This window comes from Arvicanthis niloticus, chromosome 3, assembly GCF_011762505.2.
Source record: "Arvicanthis niloticus isolate mArvNil1 chromosome 3, mArvNil1.pat.X, whole genome shotgun sequence".
In the NCBI taxonomy this organism is placed as follows: Eukaryota; Metazoa; Chordata; class Mammalia; order Rodentia; family Muridae; genus Arvicanthis; species Arvicanthis niloticus.
This window is the reverse complement of record NC_047660.1, coordinates 82,469,586-82,488,868: the sequence shown is the minus strand read 5'-3', so window position 1 is coordinate 82,488,868 and position 19,283 is coordinate 82,469,586. Positions and strand designations below refer to the sequence as shown.

The 19,283-nt window shown below is 45.9% G+C and overlaps 1 protein-coding gene across 20 annotated transcripts in view; it reads left to right on the top strand.

Annotated features, from left to right (window-relative positions):
• Window positions 1–19,283, top strand: part of Cacna1d (calcium voltage-gated channel subunit alpha1 D) — a 428,745-nt gene that overhangs the window by 374,629 nt on the left and 34,833 nt on the right. For 8 of the 20 annotated variants that reach the window (XM_076931328.1, XM_076931316.1, XM_076931317.1 and 5 more), the window contains 10 exons: window positions 363–473; window positions 4,263–4,346; window positions 4,788–4,871; window positions 10,859–10,903; window positions 11,311–11,439; window positions 14,485–14,550; window positions 16,275–16,366; window positions 17,870–18,029; window positions 18,581–18,708; window positions 18,831–18,927. In XM_076931328.1, the coding sequence (XP_076787443.1) occupies window positions 363–473; window positions 4,263–4,346; window positions 4,788–4,871; window positions 10,859–10,903; window positions 11,311–11,439; window positions 14,485–14,550; window positions 16,275–16,366; window positions 17,870–18,029; window positions 18,581–18,708; window positions 18,831–18,927 (996 nt within the window). The remainder of the gene's footprint in view (window positions 1–362; window positions 474–4,262; window positions 4,347–4,787; window positions 4,872–10,858; window positions 10,904–11,310; window positions 11,440–14,484; window positions 14,551–16,274; window positions 16,367–17,869; window positions 18,030–18,580; window positions 18,709–18,830; window positions 18,928–19,283) is intronic. The other 12 variants (XM_076931332.1, XM_076931323.1, XM_076931333.1 and 9 more) reach the window with 6 other exon arrangements.

Here is a 19,283-nt window from a genome sequence, read left to right as displayed (position 1 = left end):
TTTATCACTAATCAAATTCTACCTTTATCCATAGACATTTAGGTGGTATCTGCAGTGTGTTAGTCAAGGGCCTGAGTGTCATTCCCAACAGAGAAAGGGTGGCTTCTCCTTATACTGAACTGAAAGAATGGGCATTTATTCCCTCCATCATTGGACCATCCTCACTGTGTCATGAAACCACCCCCCATGTTTTGTGGAAGTTCACCATATGACCTTTGAAGTGTACTGGCTTGAAATGTTGGCAGAAGATGGTGTACTGGAGAGTGGGAAATGACCCTAGGGTGCAGATGTCAGAGGATCTCCTGTTACACAGATATGAGATCATGAAGTTTTGACATCAGTACCTCTGCCTTCATCTACAGCATTATGAGCAGTCCAAGATGTTCAATGATGCCATGGATATTCTGAACATGGTCTTCACGGGGGTTTTCACTGTTGAGATGGTTTTGAAAGTCATCGCTTTCAAGCCCAAGGTAAGTTGCCAGATCTGCTTTACAAAGGCCATTACTGAATCATCCCAGAGAAGGGCCTGCTTCCTCTTACTGAATTATGCTAAACTGTTCTGTGAGCTAAGTAGGTTACCACCTGAGAATGTCTAGATCTGACTAGGACATCTGTATACATGTGGGAAAATAGATATGCAAAACCAAAACCCTATGAAAACAGTTCTGAGAAAAAGAGAGAAGAGAATTAGGAATTTGTAAGCTGATGATCATTGTAAAACCTGGTTTTCTGTGTCTAGAATGGTATGTCATGCTGTCTCAGGAAAGCATAGCTCATTATCTGAGCATTGGGGGGTGTCTGATAATCATCAGAAAAAAAAATTGACCCTGATTTCACTCTGAGATCTCTAGCAGGAAGACAGCTTCTATTTGTTGCTGTCTGTAGCATCCTCTTTTTTTTTTTTTTTTAACCATTTATGGAAAGTTCTAGTACCTCTCACTAATCCACCATTTTTTATTTGTTGGATTTTAAAAAGTTTCCCTTGTTTGTAAGAAAACGAAGCATGATCTATGCTACACTATGTTGAAGGTATGAGCGCATTTCGTCTTCTTTGGCAGGGAGTCAGTCCTATCCCACAAAGCCCGAAGGCTGTGGTGTAACAAGCCACAGAGCTTGGCATCAAAGAGCACAGTTGTAAGACATCTGAAATAAGATCCTCCTAGCTTACGTGAGTTACTTCACTGCCCTGCACCTTAGTTTCCTCTGCTGTTCTATGAGGATATTCATAGTCCAGGTATAGGAGCTGTTGTAGAGTGAGGCTTTATTATATGCAGGGTTGAAAGGGTGCCTGTCATGTAGCGCTGTACTGGAGACTGTTGCTGCCATGGTTACACCATCACCACCATCTTCAAGCAATGGTGCTTCTTCATTTGAAAGCCCTAGACTGAGAAGCTGAGCTAAGCTGAGCTGACTTGAGGGGTCTCCTACCTAGCATAGACTCTGACTCTCAGAAGAATGGCAGAGCCTGGTCCTAGGTGTTTTCAATCTGTATGGAGGTATCCAACAAATACGGCTTTAGAAATGGTTGGTTTCATTTACGCTATAGTTATACAGAATTTGAACTCCAGCCAGTTCCTTTCTTTAATTTGAAGTAATTCTTAGGCAATCTTTAATCGGATCTTTGTGGACCGAAAAGAAAGGACATTTGTAAGTGATTAATTGCAGTGATTGCAGTGGGGTCGGTCAAATTTGGCACCTTATGCATGGCTAGATGTTACGTACTGTGACTTGTCCATACATAAACATTCCCTCCCTTTCCAAATCCATCAGAACCTCCTTGGAGACTTGGGTTTGCTTCTCTTTCTCCTGTACTTCTTTGAACAATATTTGTCTGAACTGATGGAAGAGGTTGCAGAGTGAGAATGTGGCAGGTTCTTGAGAAATGTCCATGAGACATTCCCATGGAACATTTCCCATCAACCCTGTGCCTGGTAATTAAGCTCTGCAGGGTTTGAGAGCTTGTCCAGGCTGAGGAGAACACATACACACCCCACAGCACGTGAGCATGGAAGAGTGTGTGTTTATTTGTGTGCATATATGTATATGAATATATGAGAGCTTATGTGTATTAAAGCACATAGCCTTTAAAGTCAGCATATCAATGGCTTGTAGCACACTGCTTGGCCCAGTGAGGCTCTGAGCCTGAGAGGAGTGATCAGGGTCATGTGAACATATGAGTAATATTGTTATACCACAATCAGCACTAATAGACCAGAGGTTTTTAATGGACGATTTCTGCCAGCAAGTGCTTTGTCGTTTTGCTTAGCAAGATATTTTCATGGCCTCATATGATTATAACCCCAGAGAACCTTTAAAATAGTAGCAGCACCCTTGTTCTTGAGGAACAATGTTTCTGTGATGACTTATATTGCTTTGTGCCTGACAATGGAACGATAATGGAGTCAACCAAGACAGTGCTCTCCCTGAAGGCACCCCTGGCCTTTAATACACTCTTCTTACCAGTGCTTGCCTACCAAGCCCAGTGAGAGGTGGTCTTACAAAGCAGCCAGTGAGGGTTCCTCTGTCCTAGTTGGTTAGGTCTGCAGGTTACCCCTACACTTACACAATCTAGGACCCAGTGCCATCCATGCCCAGGGTAGGCTTTCCCACTTCAGTTGACCCAGTTAAGAAAATTGCTCGCAGACTTGCCAATAGGGCAACTGAATCCAGAGAATTCCTCATTGAGATCCTCCTCACCAGTGAGTCTGGGTTATGTTCCATTGTTAAAGTTAACTAGCAGTCTACAGACAGAGTTCCAGGACAGCCACAACTATGCAGGGAAATCCTCTCTTGAGAAAAACCAAACAAAGTAACTAACAACTAACTAACTAAAAACTAGCTAGCACAATAACTTTTAAGTGTCAGATTCAGGAATATTTCTGAATAATAAAAGTCATTGCATGAGGCTCACTCACTCTTTTCAAGCAGGTAGAGCTGGAGAAAGGAAGGAAGGCAGATAGACAGGTGACAGACAGACAGGGAGAAAGGAAAGGAGGAAGGGATAAAAGATTTGATTGCTGTCTGTTGGCTCCACTTGAAAGGCCCTGGCTTCAGAGTTAGTTATAGAGGAGTGTGTCCTTCAGCTAGGAGGGTGGGTGGGGATGGACCCTGTGTGACAAACCATGGTGTCTTGAATGCAGAAAGGGTCAGGAGCTGAGTCATGCTGCCAAGGCAGTGATTTCATGAAATAGGAGGCTGCTAAACATGGCAGCAGTGAGTGGGAAGAAGCGGGGCTGGCATTTCTGCCTCCCCTGGACTCCTATCAGAGCCACCTGGCCAGAGTCTCTGATACCAGCCACTTGTACCACGAAACCTCCCGTGGTGTGGACGAGGGAGTATCAGCCTTCAGTCTGTGAACTGTAAGGGATTTGGGCACCATTTTGAAACTGTGAAAGATTTTTCTAGTCTATATTTCCAAAAAGTTCCCAGCGAGTGTTAAACCCTTATCTTGCTGATTTGATGGGAAAGAGCCAGGGAAGTTGTTGGGGGGAATCGAGAGGAGTTCGCTTAGCCTGGAAGAGGGAAAGAACAGAGAAAAGCAGGGCATGAGTAGAAGGCAGCCATTGGCCGTCTGGGATCCCTGGAGCTCGCCCTACACCCTTTAGTACGGTTTCCCCACAGAACCTGCCTTGGATCGTCTTTATTCCACAGCCATGAGTTTCTCTGCCATAGGACTCTACTTGGAAGCTCTGTGCACCTCTATGTCTGTCTCTCTATAAGCTATGACCTTTAGACAAGTCTCTGTGTCCTTTAAGCCAAGAGCTCTGAGGAATTCTGTTGCACTGCATGGTCTGTTATCTTTGCTGAACTAGTGAAGGCAGAGGGAGGCTGCCGACCTGGTGGCTTCAAGTGGGAAAAAGGAAAAGAGGGGACCTTAGAGACTCTTGGAAGTCTATGGAGCCTCAGTGTTCCATCAGCTCATGAGGGTTTGGGGTGGATGCCAGGACAAGGTAATGTCTATCTACCCAGGGCCATAAATCTCGTGGGGTGTGTGTGTGTGTGTGTGTGTGTGTGTGTGTGTGTGTGTTCATGCCCATTCTCACACACATGGGATCACAACCACCCCTCTGTGTTCCTTTCTATCAGTGGACAGTATTGTTGTCTCACCTTTGGCTTTCCTGGCCCCTCCCCTGGTTGTCCTGGCCCCTCCCCTGGTTGCCATGGGTTCCGTGGGGACTCGGATGTGTCCCCTCATATGATCCATGTGATGTGCCCTTCATAAGTGCTCATAAACATCTGCCCCTGCCTGCTCTGTCCAGGGGTATTTTAGTGACGCCTGGAACACGTTTGACTCCCTCATCGTAATCGGCAGCATTATAGACGTGGCCCTCAGCGAAGCCGACGTAAGTATGCACCTGTGTGGCCTGCGTCCTCTCTCTCCTGTCTGCACATTCTGCTCCCTGCCCTGATGTGGCATCACCTGGACAAGTCACAGAGCCCAGTCACACATGATTGGAAACTAGACATTTCCTCACAGAGGCTGTGGGAAAGAACCTTCTAGAGTAGAGTTTTAGCCCAAGGCCTCTGCAGACACAAATCACCTTTGCAGGGCTGACTCTGGCACCACTGACCCCAGGCACTAGTAGGCAAGGTAAGATAGGGTGTCTCTGGTTGTCTCCATTTGCTCTGTCAAAATCCATCCAAAGTGATGTTATCTATGACATGTTTGTCTCGGGGCAATTTTTCAAGTGGTCGAGTGGCATATTGTTAACGCTGTCCTTTTCTTCTTTTTTTTCCCTGTTGTGCTTCCTGTCCTCTGTGGCTTCTGAATGCTTGCCTAACAGCACTATTTCACTGATGCATGGAACACTTTTGATGCCTTAATTGTTGTTGGTAGCGTCGTTGATATTGCTATAACTGAAGTGAATGTAAGTAGCAAACTTTGTGTCCCTTAACGTGATTGCTTTTGTTACGTCTGATGTAGAAGAGACTAGAAGGCCCACCCGTGAATCCCCACGCACACAGAATTTTAGACACTAATTCATTTTGGAAGATGAAAGTCAGTTAGTGGTCTCCTCTCCCTTGTCCTCTCTTCATCCCTTGCCCTTAAGGAATGAAGACGTAAGTGTAAAGTTGCCACTTTGGAACTAAAACATTTATTTTTAAGACATCATACTCCGTCAGTTAATAATGTGGCCTTGTACCCACAGCGTTCTGTGATGGCATATCCCTATAGCCATGCCTGGCTTTGAGATAGTTACTGCCATTGCCCTCCTAGCTCTGAGTCTAGCTGGTGACGCTGGCCCTTGATCCCCAAGGGCTGGTGTGTTTCAGGAGAGAGTCGATACCTTCTTTGTCACGTTCAGTTTATCATTGACAAGGGAGCACATCCGTGATAGGTAAGGCAAGCCCCACCACAAGCAGTCTGACAACTCAGACATCGGAGTTTGAGAAGGAGAGTGCTGGCTTGCTCAAGTGAAGACCCACAGCAGGCAGACAGGGCCCTGTCTATTGGCCTGTACCATGGTCACCAGCAGGCTTAGTGGATGTCAGCTTGTGTACTCCCCAAGGAGCTGGGGGAAGTGCCACTGTGTGATGTTGGCTTCTGTTCTGTGTTGCCAGTCCAGGACTGCCTCTGCCACTCCAGTGCTCTGCTCTGCCTGGCTGACATATGCAGGGCTGAAAATTTTCAGGTTCATCCTGGTGCCCAGACTGACTGTAGGGAATGGGAACACGGGTATTCCTTAATGCCTCTCTGATGAGGATGGTTGGACAGCCACTAGCCTGGGAGTTCCAGTCCCACTTCAGCCTTGACTTATGTCCAGCAGAGTGACAATATCTGCTTAGAAAAAATTATATAAATACTTGTGAAAATACATACTAAAACAAAGGGTTATGAAGGCACACTATTATTTATGCAATTTTCCTGGGTTCTATGCAAAATGGACTGTAAGATACTACCATGGCCACCAAAGTATGATATAAGCCCTGTCACACCAAAATCCATGGGATGTCAAGATAGTAAGGTGACATTTCACTAGGTCTGGGTACACACATCCCCTAACCTCCTTAAGCCCAGACTTTGTAAATTCAACTTTACGAGACATATTCTATAGGCAGCCACAAAATCATCACTCATGGCAAATGAATAGCATTGGTTGTGAAATGATCAGGTGTCACTGTGAAAATAACAGGACGCTACCTTAGCTGCCATGCAGCAGGGCATCTGACTGCTTTAATTGTCTTCAAGTACTTGAAGTATCTATAATGTGTGCCAGGGAACTTCCCATGGGTCAGAAACAACCTATGACTTTTTAGGTGCTGTGAGCCATGGGTCATTATTTTCTGGGTACCAGGATGTTACCAAGGCTTGTTGACCAGCTAGACCCAGCTTTTTCATGCTGCCCACTTGCTGGCTAGCTAGTGTGACTTGGTACACTCAGAGGCAACACTTGCTTTATGGGCTATAAGCTGGCCCTGCTCCTCAACTCTGGCCTGGCCTTGCCTGTCAGTGTCTCAGGGTGGTCATGTTTCTCTGTGGATTGGGAGGGTCTATGCATTGAGTGTCTAGTTAGCAGTTTACATCAGGTGTCTCTACGAGGCCTCATTCATGATATTCAAGTTCTCATTAAAGACTCACACTGGGGAATCTTCCCAGTTCCCAAACCTGTTGTCAATCAATAAACACTTCTTAACCTTGGCTTGGTAGTTCCCTAGCCTGTGTTACCTGCAAAGATCTCAGTTTTGGTCCACCATCCCTTGATGCAAAAGTTATGCTCCCTGCTCATTTATCCCATCTCTAACATCAGTTACTGGGAATCCACCACTTGTAGGCCTGGAGCTAGTCTCTGGGAATAACCAAAGGTTAAGAGACAGACAGACAGAACATTCTTTACCTCTGATATTATAAATATGGAAGAATGGGGATATTTATTCCCCACATCCTCCCTCCATCACACATAGTTCACCAGGAGAGCAATGCATGTCATATCATCAATGGACTTGTCTCCTGATGGCCAGAGTCAATTGAGCATGAATATCCTTGGTCCATTGTTGGCTGGTTTGAGTTGCCACCACCACCACTACCACCACTACCACCACCACTATCATCATCATCATCATCATCATCATCATCATCATCATCATCATCATCATGTTTTGTGATGTTTAACCTGCTACACTCTCTCCCCTAGACTGTTGATCTTCCTTTTCTGTTGCCTAATTGATTTTTCATGTTGGTTTTATTTTTAGAAAATTGTAGCGGCAAGTATATATAATCATATATACGGTGAAGTCGTTAAGCAAAAGTGCTTCTAGAGACTGTATACTTTGTTTCTGCTTCCCACATTTGGTGTTTCACTGAGTTTCACAGGACTTGCTAAGGATCAGCCATGGTCACCTAAACTGTTTCTTCTCCCATGTGTCCTCGCCCCTGGCTGGGGCCTGAACTCAGGGTCGTTTGGTCAGTCATATTGGTCCTGTGACTCACCAACACAGTCTTCCAGAATGAGTGGTCTGGAACTCTACTTGTTTGCATTCTTTGCAATAAAAAAAAAAGCGGGGGATGGCCCTTTGCATTGTCCTGTTTGCATGCTCACCCAGCTCCTTCCATCTTGATGTCTTCCCATGCTCTCCACCCTGTCTGTTCATGGTGTGATAGCTTTCTGGACCTGCCCCCTTCACCTTTGTTTGTGGTACCACCAAGCTGCTGAATGCCGAATGACACCCGATAGGCTGACTTTGCTTTCTCTCTGATGCCTATTTGTTCCTTGAGTTCTGAAATGATCCAGCAACCCATGCCCTGACCCAAGGATGACTGTCGCTGACCTTTACCCCTTTTCCATCCCATCGTTGCCTAAGGGCATGGGCGGCGGGGGGGGGGGGGGAGCAGCCTTGCTTAGAAACCATGGCTGCTTTGTGTTTATCAAAGAACACATAAAAAAATCAACAGGAGCTCTCTCCCAGATCCTAGGAGCTGATGCTGCCCTGTCACGTGACCAGCTTAGACCGAGTCAACACCACATCATTTAGGTTGTGGTCAGAATGGGCTCTCAAGTCCATATGGTCAGCAGGAACCGGGCTGAGGAATATGACCTTGCGATAGCAAAACCTACTGAAGCTATCTGTTCCAGACCTTTAGATGACCATGGAATTCTATTGAACGTGGATCACCCGGTGCCTCGAGGCTGTTCTTGAAAAGACAGTCATGGAGGGAGCCAGACTTTGCCCTGCCCCAAGTCCTCTAGGGTCACCTGTAGGTGGCCTCAGAAGCTGAGCATAGGGTCAGGTTACTTGCACACCTTGCCCATCCCCTGCCCGTCCTTTTCCAGGGCCCCTCTGGCCCTTGGAAAGGGGACAGATGTAGAGTTTAATCCCTTGGAGCCAATTTCTGTTTCTTCATCAACTCTAGAAGCCCCTGTAACAGCTGTGACAGCCCAAGTGGTCTCTTCTGGTGGCTTCACTGTCTGTGACCACTCTGCAGCCATGAGCTGTCTATGGAATACTTGACCTAATGTCGCCGTGCTTGGGGCAGGACTCTTCCACTCTGAGAGAACATTAGAATAACGTGGTGGCTTTCAAAATTCCTGAAGTGTAAAAGGACCCAAATCAATTTAGGAAGTAACTTTTGGGTGGCAACTGGGCAGTGGGTGACATGAGAGTGTACCCCAGAATGAGAGCAACCAGCGTCTTTGCAGATGGAGCAAAGCCATCCTAGGGTTCTTCAAGTTTGGAAGATACTTAGGCAACTTGCATGGTTCCCCCACTGCTGCCAGATACATCCTCCCCTCTAGCAGGCCTTCTGCCCTGGGTGATGTGGTGGCAGGGGCAGGGTCTCAGGCCACTCTGGAGTGCATGCTGCCTGTAGTGCTTTGGTTTTCATTCCTGTGTTGTGTGGTCCACTGCTTTGTCTCCTGGAAAATGCTATCTCCCCTCCTTAAAAAAGAAACAATTTGACCAGGTATGGTCCACACCTGTAATCCCATCAGGTGGGTAGAGGTAGCTACCTGGTGAATTTGAGGCCAGCCTGGGCTATGTGAGACCTTGTCTAAAAAAAAAAAAAAAAAAAAAAAAAAGTTTAAATTTAATGATTGATGATTGTCATTCTTCAGATAATAGTTTAAAATATGCACATTTCAAAAGTCAGTTTAGCCAACTTTCATCAGCCCAAAGGAAGAGGATAACGAATGGCCTATCTCGGAGCAGCACAGAGGAGCAAGCAGAAGAGAGTGGCCAGGAAAAACAGGCTAATAATGCTCTTGCAGGTCCCACATATGTGTTACAGGTATTTTGGTAACATAGCTGTAAAAGGCTTTACTCCGCCTTCTCCAGCCCTCTGAGCATAGACAAATGGAGGTGTCCACACATACAACCTCATAGTCACTCACATGTGCACAGTCTAGCTGTCTGAGCAAGAGTGCTGCCTCCTCCACAGCCCTTAGGAAGAGTGATGTGGGAGACGAGTGTCATGGGAAACTAACTACAACCCCTGCCCCACCATGATCAGAGCTACGAATAGTGGCTCACACCTGTAACCCCAGAACTTGGGAGGTAGAGACAGGGGAGTCAGAGTTTGAGGCTAACCCAAGCTGCATAATGAGATCCTGATCTGTAGCTAATTAAAACAAACAAACAAAACCCATCCCTTTAAGGAGGTGTTACTTCTGAAGTGAGGCGATAAAAAAATTTAACAAAATTAATGAGCCTGGGTGAGTATATATACAAGTATATACTGTTCTGAACATCCAGGTGGGCTAGAGCCCTCTCTAGTGGTCAGGACCTGCTCTTGGGGCCAGTCACTGCTGAATTACAAGTATGCCCCGATGTATCCAGACCCATTTTTTTCTTACTAAAGTTCATAGCATTCTTCTGTTTTATCTCAGAAATCAGCCCGAGAGCCAAGCCTTCCTTCTTCCATGTCCCCAGGAAAGGAAGCTTCTAGCAGCATATCCACCTATGCCCCTATGTAGTTATACTGTGAGCCACAGAAAGCCTTTGTTGGGAATCACCAACAGGGGATCCAGTCCTTTGTCCAGTCTCAGGAAGGCCCACTGCCTCAGTGGAAATGGCACTCAGTGGCAGGAGAGATAAGTGGCTGTCTTTCTCCCATTCTTGCTATTGTCATTTCAAGATGCCTCCTGGTAGGGAAAACGTGCCTCTAGCATCTTCGTATTCTCTTAAGCAACTCCCCCAGAGTTCTGTGCCGAGCATTGAGTAGAGTGAAGGAGAAACAGCCTCCATGGAGGTGGGAGAAACAACCATTCATTTGTACACAGTCAGACCGGGGTGAGGCAGAGCTGTTCCGGCTCAGGCAAGCTGGCCCCATGATGTTCTTCCAGAGTCCTGAGGACTGGAATGTGGGCTTGCTCTTACTGAGGCTGAATTGCAGGCTGCTGGAGAGAAGCCTGCATCTGTCTCTTACACTAGCCAGGCCTTCTGGTCCTTCAGCAGAGAGACATTGATCCTCTAGAGCACATGTAATGCTTAAGTGTGGGAACCACAGGCAGAGCCAGTGTTAGCCCCATGGTTAGAGTCGGCCCATTATTCCAGGCCAGAAGGCCTGCTGTAGGTGGTCAGCTCCTTTAACCAAGCCAGAGAAGCAAGGTTTGTCTAAACCTGTGTCTTTAAAGACCACTCAGGCATGTACTACAATCCTTGAGCAGGCATCAGTCACCAGAGACATCACATCCCTGGGAAGAAACCAGACTAGAATTAGTGTGCCTGTGCTTATGTCAATGGATGTGTCCACTCCAGTCCAGTTCCAGAGTGAGGCACTGGTATTGTCTCAGGGAGGGAGCAGCTGTTAGTGTTGACCAAAGACACTAACTACACACTGTTAAAGGGTGGGGGGAATATCTCCTGAGCCATTGCTGCCTTCCCCCAACATTAATACATTTCAATCTTTGATTTCTTAAAGCCATCTGAAAGTGAGAATATCCCTCTCCCAACTGCCACACCTGGGGTAAGATCAGTGACTGGTCCCAGGGGCTGGGCCTTCTCCTTGACTTTATTTGACCATGTCGAGTTTTCCACTGGTGTTCTGTATTCTCCATGATTGTCCTTCCAGAACAGTGTCTGCAGTGGTTTGCATTCATCATCAGTGTCCAGTACTCTTGAGCAGCCCAGCGTTCTCCTCTAACACAGTAGAACACGTGGACATGCATGTGCTGTGTGGATGCAGTTTGTTCCCTAAGCCCTGTGTTGTTAGCATGTGACTTTTTCTTTCATATCATGCTTTCTGAGGTGTAAGGCCCTAGAAACACATCTTCAGTTCTCACCTGTGTCACCTTTGCGTCCGTTGCTGTTTTTCTGAAAGTGTCGCATGTTCTGCTTTCCACTGGGTTTGACCTCTCCATGATAACCCTTCAGAACTCTGAAGAGAGCAATAGAATCTCCATCACCTTTTTCCGTCTTTTCCGAGTGATGCGGTTGGTGAAGCTTCTCAGCAGGGGGGAAGGCATCCGGACACTGCTGTGGACCTTTATTAAGTCCTTTCAGGTAAGAGCAACCTAGGACTTTGCTTTCTGTCCTTGAGAGCATATGTAACGCAGGGATTATCCTCTGTCCCGGAAGACCCCAGCTCTCTCTATGTGACCACCAAGTCAGTAGAGATTATGGGAGACTTAAACAAGAGGCAGAAATAAGACCCCGAAATTCAGAGATCTGCAATGGTTTCTATATGGAAGAAATGTAAATCTCAGGGACTTTTGACTGCTCAGGATGTCCAGCAACAGTGGTATCCGAGAGAGGGAAGGTCACTACACACTCCCTGAAGCTTGGCAGCCTGTCTTAGTTACTGTTATATCGCTATGATCTAGGTAACTTTATAAAGCATTTAATTGGGGCTTATTTACAGTTTCAGAGAGCGAGTCCATGATGAGCATGACAGGAAGCATGGAAGTAGGCAGGCAGGCATGGGTGCTGGAGAAGTAACTTAAAGCTCACTTCTTAACTGCAAGTTACAGGCTGAGAGAGACAGACATATAGACATATAGACACATAGACACATAGACTAGGCCTGGCCTAGACTTGTGAAACCTCAAAGCCCAACCCCAGGGACACACCTTCTCTAACAAGGACACACCCCCCTAATCCTTCCCAAACAGTTCCACTAACTAGGGAGCCAAGTATTCAAACATATGAGTCTATGTGGCCATTCATATTCAAACCAGCACATAGCCTCTCAGACTGATTCTCTACTTATACCAGCTTACTGGGTGCTTGGTAGAATTAATAATTCAGTTCATCTAGGTATCTACCAGGCCTTATTTGACGCCTATGATTCCTTAGGTTGGTTCTAATCCATTTGAGAGCAGAGCCAGCTTCTCCTTTGCCACCTGGTGCCTGCTGTAGATTTTCCGCTTGTCTAGACTGAATCTGCTGAGGGTGAGGAATAAATACAGATGTGTAATCAAAGGCACAACCACGTAGGGAATCCATGGCCGTGCCCCTTTACTTCTTCATCAGCTGGTTTTCATTCAGGATTCAAACGTTATGTGAACAAGTGAAGTTATATAAAGAAAAAATTCAAGTTTCCCTTAACCCTCTCTGGGATAACCAGTAGAAAAAAGTACAGTCATTTTTTTAAGTAGGGAAAGAAATGGCATTGAGGGAAAGGAGAAGACAAAAGCGCACAAGAAGGAAATCACAGCCCTGTTAAGAAGGATGGAGACTGAGGAAGAAGGGTGTGGCTCAGGAGAGACAGGGCAAGCACCATAGGCAAGAGAACCAGGGTGTGGCCAAGCCCTGTGGTTACTCCATGTTCCAAAGATGAGTTGCTAGGATAACGGAATACATTCATGCAAAACAAACTTGGTTCTTGACGAAATTATTAAACTTAAAAAAACAAAAACCCTAGTAGGTAAGGAAGCCATGTGACAGTAGCGATTTACCCCGAGACAGTTGGCCAGCACAGTTCTCAAACATTTGGATGTCTAGGGAGAAAGTGAAAAGGGCTTTTGTGGGGAGAATAGCCCTGTGGGACTCCAGTAACACTGCAGCACTGGACCAGGCTGCATGTCACAGAGCCCAAACCTGTACGTGGCCTGTCAGCATTGTGATGCACTGTCTTAGACGGGTGAGAATTAAGCCCAAGAGCGTAGGCAGCCCTGTGCTACCATACACATAGATGCATTTGCCATATGTGGTGATGGAGAAAAGCCATCAAGGAACATGGGGTGAAAGGACTCAGATCTGGCCAGACACATGTACTTGCTTATGTGCTTTTAAAGTGAGCCCACGCTTGTGAGCACTCTGCTAGGTTTCCTTTATCCCTTGGGTTTGTAGCTGTTTTCGGATGGGCACATGTTTGAGCTAAAAGCATTAAAGACAGTCTCAGACACACCAAAATGCACCTGAGTCGTATTAAGGAAAGGAAGCTCAACAGTTCCCTTGGATTAACCTGACCAAGAGTCACCCCCAAGTTTGAAGTCTCCATGTTTCCTCCTGTCTTCCATCTGTAGTTTGTAATTGCTGCCTTGTCTGTTCTCTGTTGTACATATCTGATCTGTCTCCATGTCTTGCCATCCCTAAGGCTGATTGATGTCCCATTGCCCCTAAAAAAGGAGGCTTTGTTTTATATTTACTGAGCAGCATAGAAAGCATCACATGTAGAAGGAATGAGGTATCACTTGCAGAAAATTTTACGAGTTTTATAAGAGATTGAGTCATTTACACCAGACCCCAAAGCACTCAATACTGCAAGCACACTGTTACCAGGTTTTATCTGGATGCTGATTTTAACATTTATGCCAGGTATTTGTTGTATAAGATTGTTTTCAGCATTTACTACTGTAACACACACACACACACACACACACACACACACACACACACACACTGCTTTTTAGGTCAGGGGCATGGAAGAGTCCGTAACTTATTATAGTCATGCATTATTCTAGGTTGTAAAAGCTGTTTGCATAGGTAATCCAAGGCAAGTGTAAGGTTGGCTGATACATTGTTATCTTAAAGACAAGTCAAACAAGCAGGTTGAGTGCACTGCAGAATTAAGAGCCAAGCAACCTCAAGTTGTACTAATGAGGAGACCCAGCAGAACTTGCAGGCTCTTTGAATGTAAGAGATATTTTCATAAAATGTATCACCAATGATGCGTTTTAAAGTGTTTTGCATTCTTATGTGGCTTTTGACCCTCTGGCTCAGTCATTATTCTTTTTAAAGTCTCATTGTAAGGAAAAACAGACAGAAGGTCATTTTGCATAAGTTTCTTGGCTGTCCTACAGTCGCTCCCAGATTCAGAGCAGATGGAAGCATCGGGGAATCTGGTATCTTAGGCCAATTTGGTCAAGTGCAGTCTCCTGAAGGATAGGATCTATGTGTCTATATGGGAACACGTTTAGGAGTAGCACAGGGTAATAACAAGCTTGGAAAGCACACCCTGCCTGCCTACACTTTGTGATTCTAGGTATGCAGGTACATGGATTCCCAGGACTAGAATATTTGTACTGGGCTGGGCCTTGTGGGTTGTTGATCAGGTACAAGGACAGGTGTCCAGCACCCACCAACCGGATCCTTTGTGTCCCGCAGGCGCTCCCATATGTCGCCCTCCTCATTGCCATGCTCTTCTTCATCTATGCGGTCATTGGCATGCAGGTGAGTGGCAGCTGTTTTCCCTCACAGGACGCTTTCATGCTAGCCCCAGGTCTACTTTACCCAGGTAAAGTAGAAAGATTACGTCACAGTGTTCGCAGCCAAATGCTTTGTCTACCAAGAAGATAAGGAGACAGAACATTGTTGGGCTAGCATCCCATCCCCCCCACCCCCAACACACACATGTCTCAGGAGAATGATCTGAGCAGCAGAATGGAATGCCATAGGCTCCCCAGTGGAAAAGGAGATGCCTAGGTCATCAGCGTGGAGAGCACATGCTCTGTGCTGACGATACTCAGGTTCTTAGTAATCCATAGGCCTGTCGGTGCTCTGCACAATCAAACATTATCACATTGGGAATCTCGTGTGTTTCCAGATGCCATGGGTAGTACTAAATCTGGGCAGCACACTTTTTCAGAGAAGTATGGACTCAGGCTTTTAGGCTGGGGAGCTACAACAGCATGTGCTCCTGGGTTGGAAATGGTCTGGAGCTCTGTTGACAGCTGAGTCCTAATCCAGCGAGGCAGCTGGATGGCAGTGAAAGCTCTAGGTCCAGGGAGTCAGAGGGAAATGTCCTACATAGGTCGAATGTCATTCTGACTAGAGAGAGATTTATGTGAGAGAGGTGAGGTAATTCCAGCACAGAGGATTGATTGATTGATTGATTGATTGATTGTCTGGAAGGCTTAGAAGTACTTGTAGGAATTTTATTGGGAGTTCTGGAACAAGTGTCTTATGTCCTCATGAGAAAAAGATAGTTTGGGGGCACTGCAAACTGCACAGCACACTCATCTCCAGATTCTCGTAGTGGGATTTGCATGGACCCAAGACTATCTGAAATATCGATCTGGTCCATAATGCCACTAGGAAGACTTTGCTGGGGCATGGAGCCCACAAGGCCCTGCCCAGTCCCCTTTGTCTCCAGCCAATGGTTCATCTCTATTTATCACCGATCTTACTCCTCAGGCTTTCCATGCTCCTTCAGGTGATGCTCCCTCTGCCTAGAGAACTCTTGCCCCATCCCCTGACTGCCACTTCTCCCTCAGTTCTAGGTTCAGGTGTTGCTCCCTCTGGAGCTCTTCCTGCTGTTGATCCAACACTGGCTAAACGAGCCTGTTCCCTGATCTCTGTGAGGTTGGATCACCTCAGTGCTTGCTGTGTCTGGTTACCATTGCTTGATCACTCTGTAGTCTCCTCAGGGCAGTGACTCCTTCAGGGTGAGACTGTACCTCTGAGACACTACATTCCTAATGTTCAGCCTAGTACCTGGCACATGCTGTGCCCAATGGACCTCAGCAGAGCACAAAAGGTGCCAGGTGTCCTGAGAAAGCACTAGTTGCTAATTGAATCCAAGTCAGTTCTAAATTCACAAAAGTCTTTTTCTGGGACTGTGTTAGTTGGCATTTCATGAGTATACTGAAGTATTGCAGGCAGAGGTGATCTAATCCACAAGTGACTAGCCCATTGTTTTGCCCTATGACAAGGCAGGACACCATTGTAGAAATGCATCATGAGACAGACCTACTCAGAGAGGCAGGGTGTCAGCTTCCCATGTTCCCCTGTGAAGATATAATCCAATAACCTCAGGGCAGCCTGCCACTGGGCCACAAGTTCTGCCTCTCAACAGTGCTGCCCCTCAGGGATCAAGTCTCTAACCACCTTTGAGATCAAGATCCAAACTTTAACAATGACAATAATCTGATTTCTCCCCCCTTAATAACTTCTAGATGTTTGGAAAAGTTGCCATGAGAGATAACAACCAGATCAATAGGAACAACAACTTCCAGACATTTCCCCAGGCAGTACTGCTGCTCTTCAGGTGACTGGGTCCTCAGTGTGGGGGTGGGGTACCCCTAGAGTTCTGAACAGATGGGGTCATGCTTGCTTTTGGTCCTGTTATCTCTTGACAGACTTCTGCCTCGATGTTCTTGTTTAATATTTACTTATTTTGTTTTGGAACAGGATCTCATTCTGTAACCCAGGTTGGCCTAGAACTTACTCTGTAGTTCAGGCTAGCCTCAAATCATGATAGTCTTCCTTCCTTCACCTCTCAAAATGCTGGGATTGTATGTTCTACTACTCTCAGCTGTTTTATACCTTTAAAAATATTATTATTGTTTCATATGTATGTACAAATATGATATATGTTTGGGGTGGACGTGCCACTGTGTGCCCGTCGAGATCAGAAGACAAATTTATGGGGTCAGTCTTCCTTCATTTTTACATAGGTTCTGGGGATTGAACTCGGGTCACCAGGCTTGCACAGCAAATACCTTTTACCCACGGACCCATCTCACTGGCCCCAATTTTGTATTCTTAAACAGAACTAGCATCTCAGTTATAGAGGAACTGATTACATTGTTAAAACTGCTGGGGTCATTCAGATTGTAACCGACACTTAACACCACCAAAAAAAAAATTGTAGGAGATATGTTTGTGTAAGTATCCATGAAGAATGCACCAGAACACAACCAGGGAAACAGAAACACGGTGGAAACATGGGAATTTGTAATTCCTACAATTAACCTGTAAGCCCCACATGCCCAGGAATCAGGTAACTTTCTAGAATGCTGGAAATTGTAGTTCTTGGGAAATACCAAAGCCTCATGGGAAAGTACTATGGCTTCTAAGTTTGTCCTTATGACCCCCTGCAACGCTGTGGCTCTAGGCCATTTTAGCTGGGACATTCTGGCCAATGGTCCTGACCAAAGTCAATCTCTTAGTCAGTATTTAATATTTAAATTTAAAATATAATAAAGGCTTGTTTTAAATTTGGCCCAAAATAGTACAGTTGGGTGTTTTTTTTTGGGGGGGGGATCACGAAATTAATATATCAGAGCATTACAGCCTCACATTTTATAGAATTGGTTTTAACACCAGCTAATTTAACTTTGCAAACAATTTTCCTCACAGTGAGAGAACTTTCTAGAAACAAGGAAGCAATATCAAATGACCCCAGTAACTGTAACAACTCATTTATAATTTAGGTGGTTTCCAACTCTTTCCCGTTTTTCAACAGAATCAATCAGGACTAATCATTAAATAATTGTAATAGGAATGTTTGAACAAGAGACAAGAGAAAAGTGAACATCCATTCATATAAAGAATTGAATCAGACATCGTATTATAAATCATATTATACTAGGGTCTCTAAGTAACTAAATTGTATCTGAAAGTAAGGCTTCCAGGCTGTCATGAATCCAAATGGCATTGCTACAGCTATATACATTTTGCACAAGTTAAGAATTTTCTTCCCAAATGTCTAATCCATCCTTTCCTTGCCTCTTACCCCAATTAAAGCCCTTTATCTTCATTTAAACAGGTGTGCAACAGGGGAAGCCTGGCAGGAGATCATGCTTGCCTGTCTCCCGGGAAAGCTGTGTGACCCGGACTCCGATTACAACCCGGGAGAGGAATACACGTGTGGGAGCAACTTTGCCATTGTTTACTTCATCAGCTTTTACATGCTCTGTGCGTTCCTGGTAAGCAGTCTCGGGAACCCCCTTCCCCAATTACAGGACTGCTGTAGCGTTTGAGGTTCAGACCAGTGACGATGCCCTGTTGTAGTGCTTTGGGGCAGTTGGCATACTCAGGGCCCTACCAGGCAGGTGTCTTCTGCTTAATCCAGCATATGTGGCTGCCATATGGGATGGGTCAGGCACTCACTGATGGGCTGGGGCAATTTCCAAACAACCTTGTTACTGTAGGCTGCTGTTTCCTTTCTAAAATATCAAAGCCACTGTACGTGGCTTTAAGTGCCTCCAAAGTGTGAGCTGTCTCTTGTTGCAATTAAATTATAAGATCACAATGTGCTTCAGGGTGCCAGCTAATGCACGTACCCGCCCTCTCCTGAGTGTGTGCCAAGCCATCTGGTCAGACTCCTGCCCTTTCCTTGACTATTTTCCAGTGAGAGAATATTATGGCCTGCCTCTGCAACCTGGATACGTGGGTTCCAATATTCCATGCCCTGCAGTTAGGAGGCAGATAACAGTGCAAGGGACCCTCCCACCACCCTCCTGATTCACTTTTCCAGATCATCAACCTCTTTGTGGCCGTCATCATGGACAATTTTGACTATCTGACTCGGGACTGGTCTATTCTGGGGCCTCACCACTTGGATGAATTCAAAAGAATATGGTCAGAATATGACCCTGAAGCAAAGTAGGTTTACAAGCACCCATCTGGCTTTCAAGAGTTCTTTGGGAATGCCCATGGTGATTTCTGCAGGGTGGAGGTGGTACACTGAGCTCATTTGGGGACCTCAGCCTGTGCTTTGCTTCCAGGGGAAGGATAAAACACCTTGATGTGGTCACACTGCTCCGACGGATTCAGCCTCCTCTGGGGTTTGGAAAGTTATGTCCACACCGAGTAGCATGTAAGGTGAGTGTCCTGCCGCCCAAGCCTGACAGCCTAGTTGCTGCGTTGTCCAGCACACACAAACGCTAATCTACATTCGCCAGGTCATTCTTAAGGCAGTGGACATGTGGAGATAATAATGTTTTCTGCCTTGGCAGCACCCTCAGATTTGTAACACTTAGAATCCTGTCAGGGCTAGTAATGGGATGAAGGTAATATTACAGGCTGTCACCAGGTCAGATGTCAGAGGAAATGACATTTAGGCCAGGTCCAGGTGGCTGCAAATGGAGATCAGCATGTGCCAGGTCCTGGGGCTGATTGCTAGCACACTAAATCCACGTAAACACCAGAGGAGACGGGGTTGGGGATTTAGCTCAGTG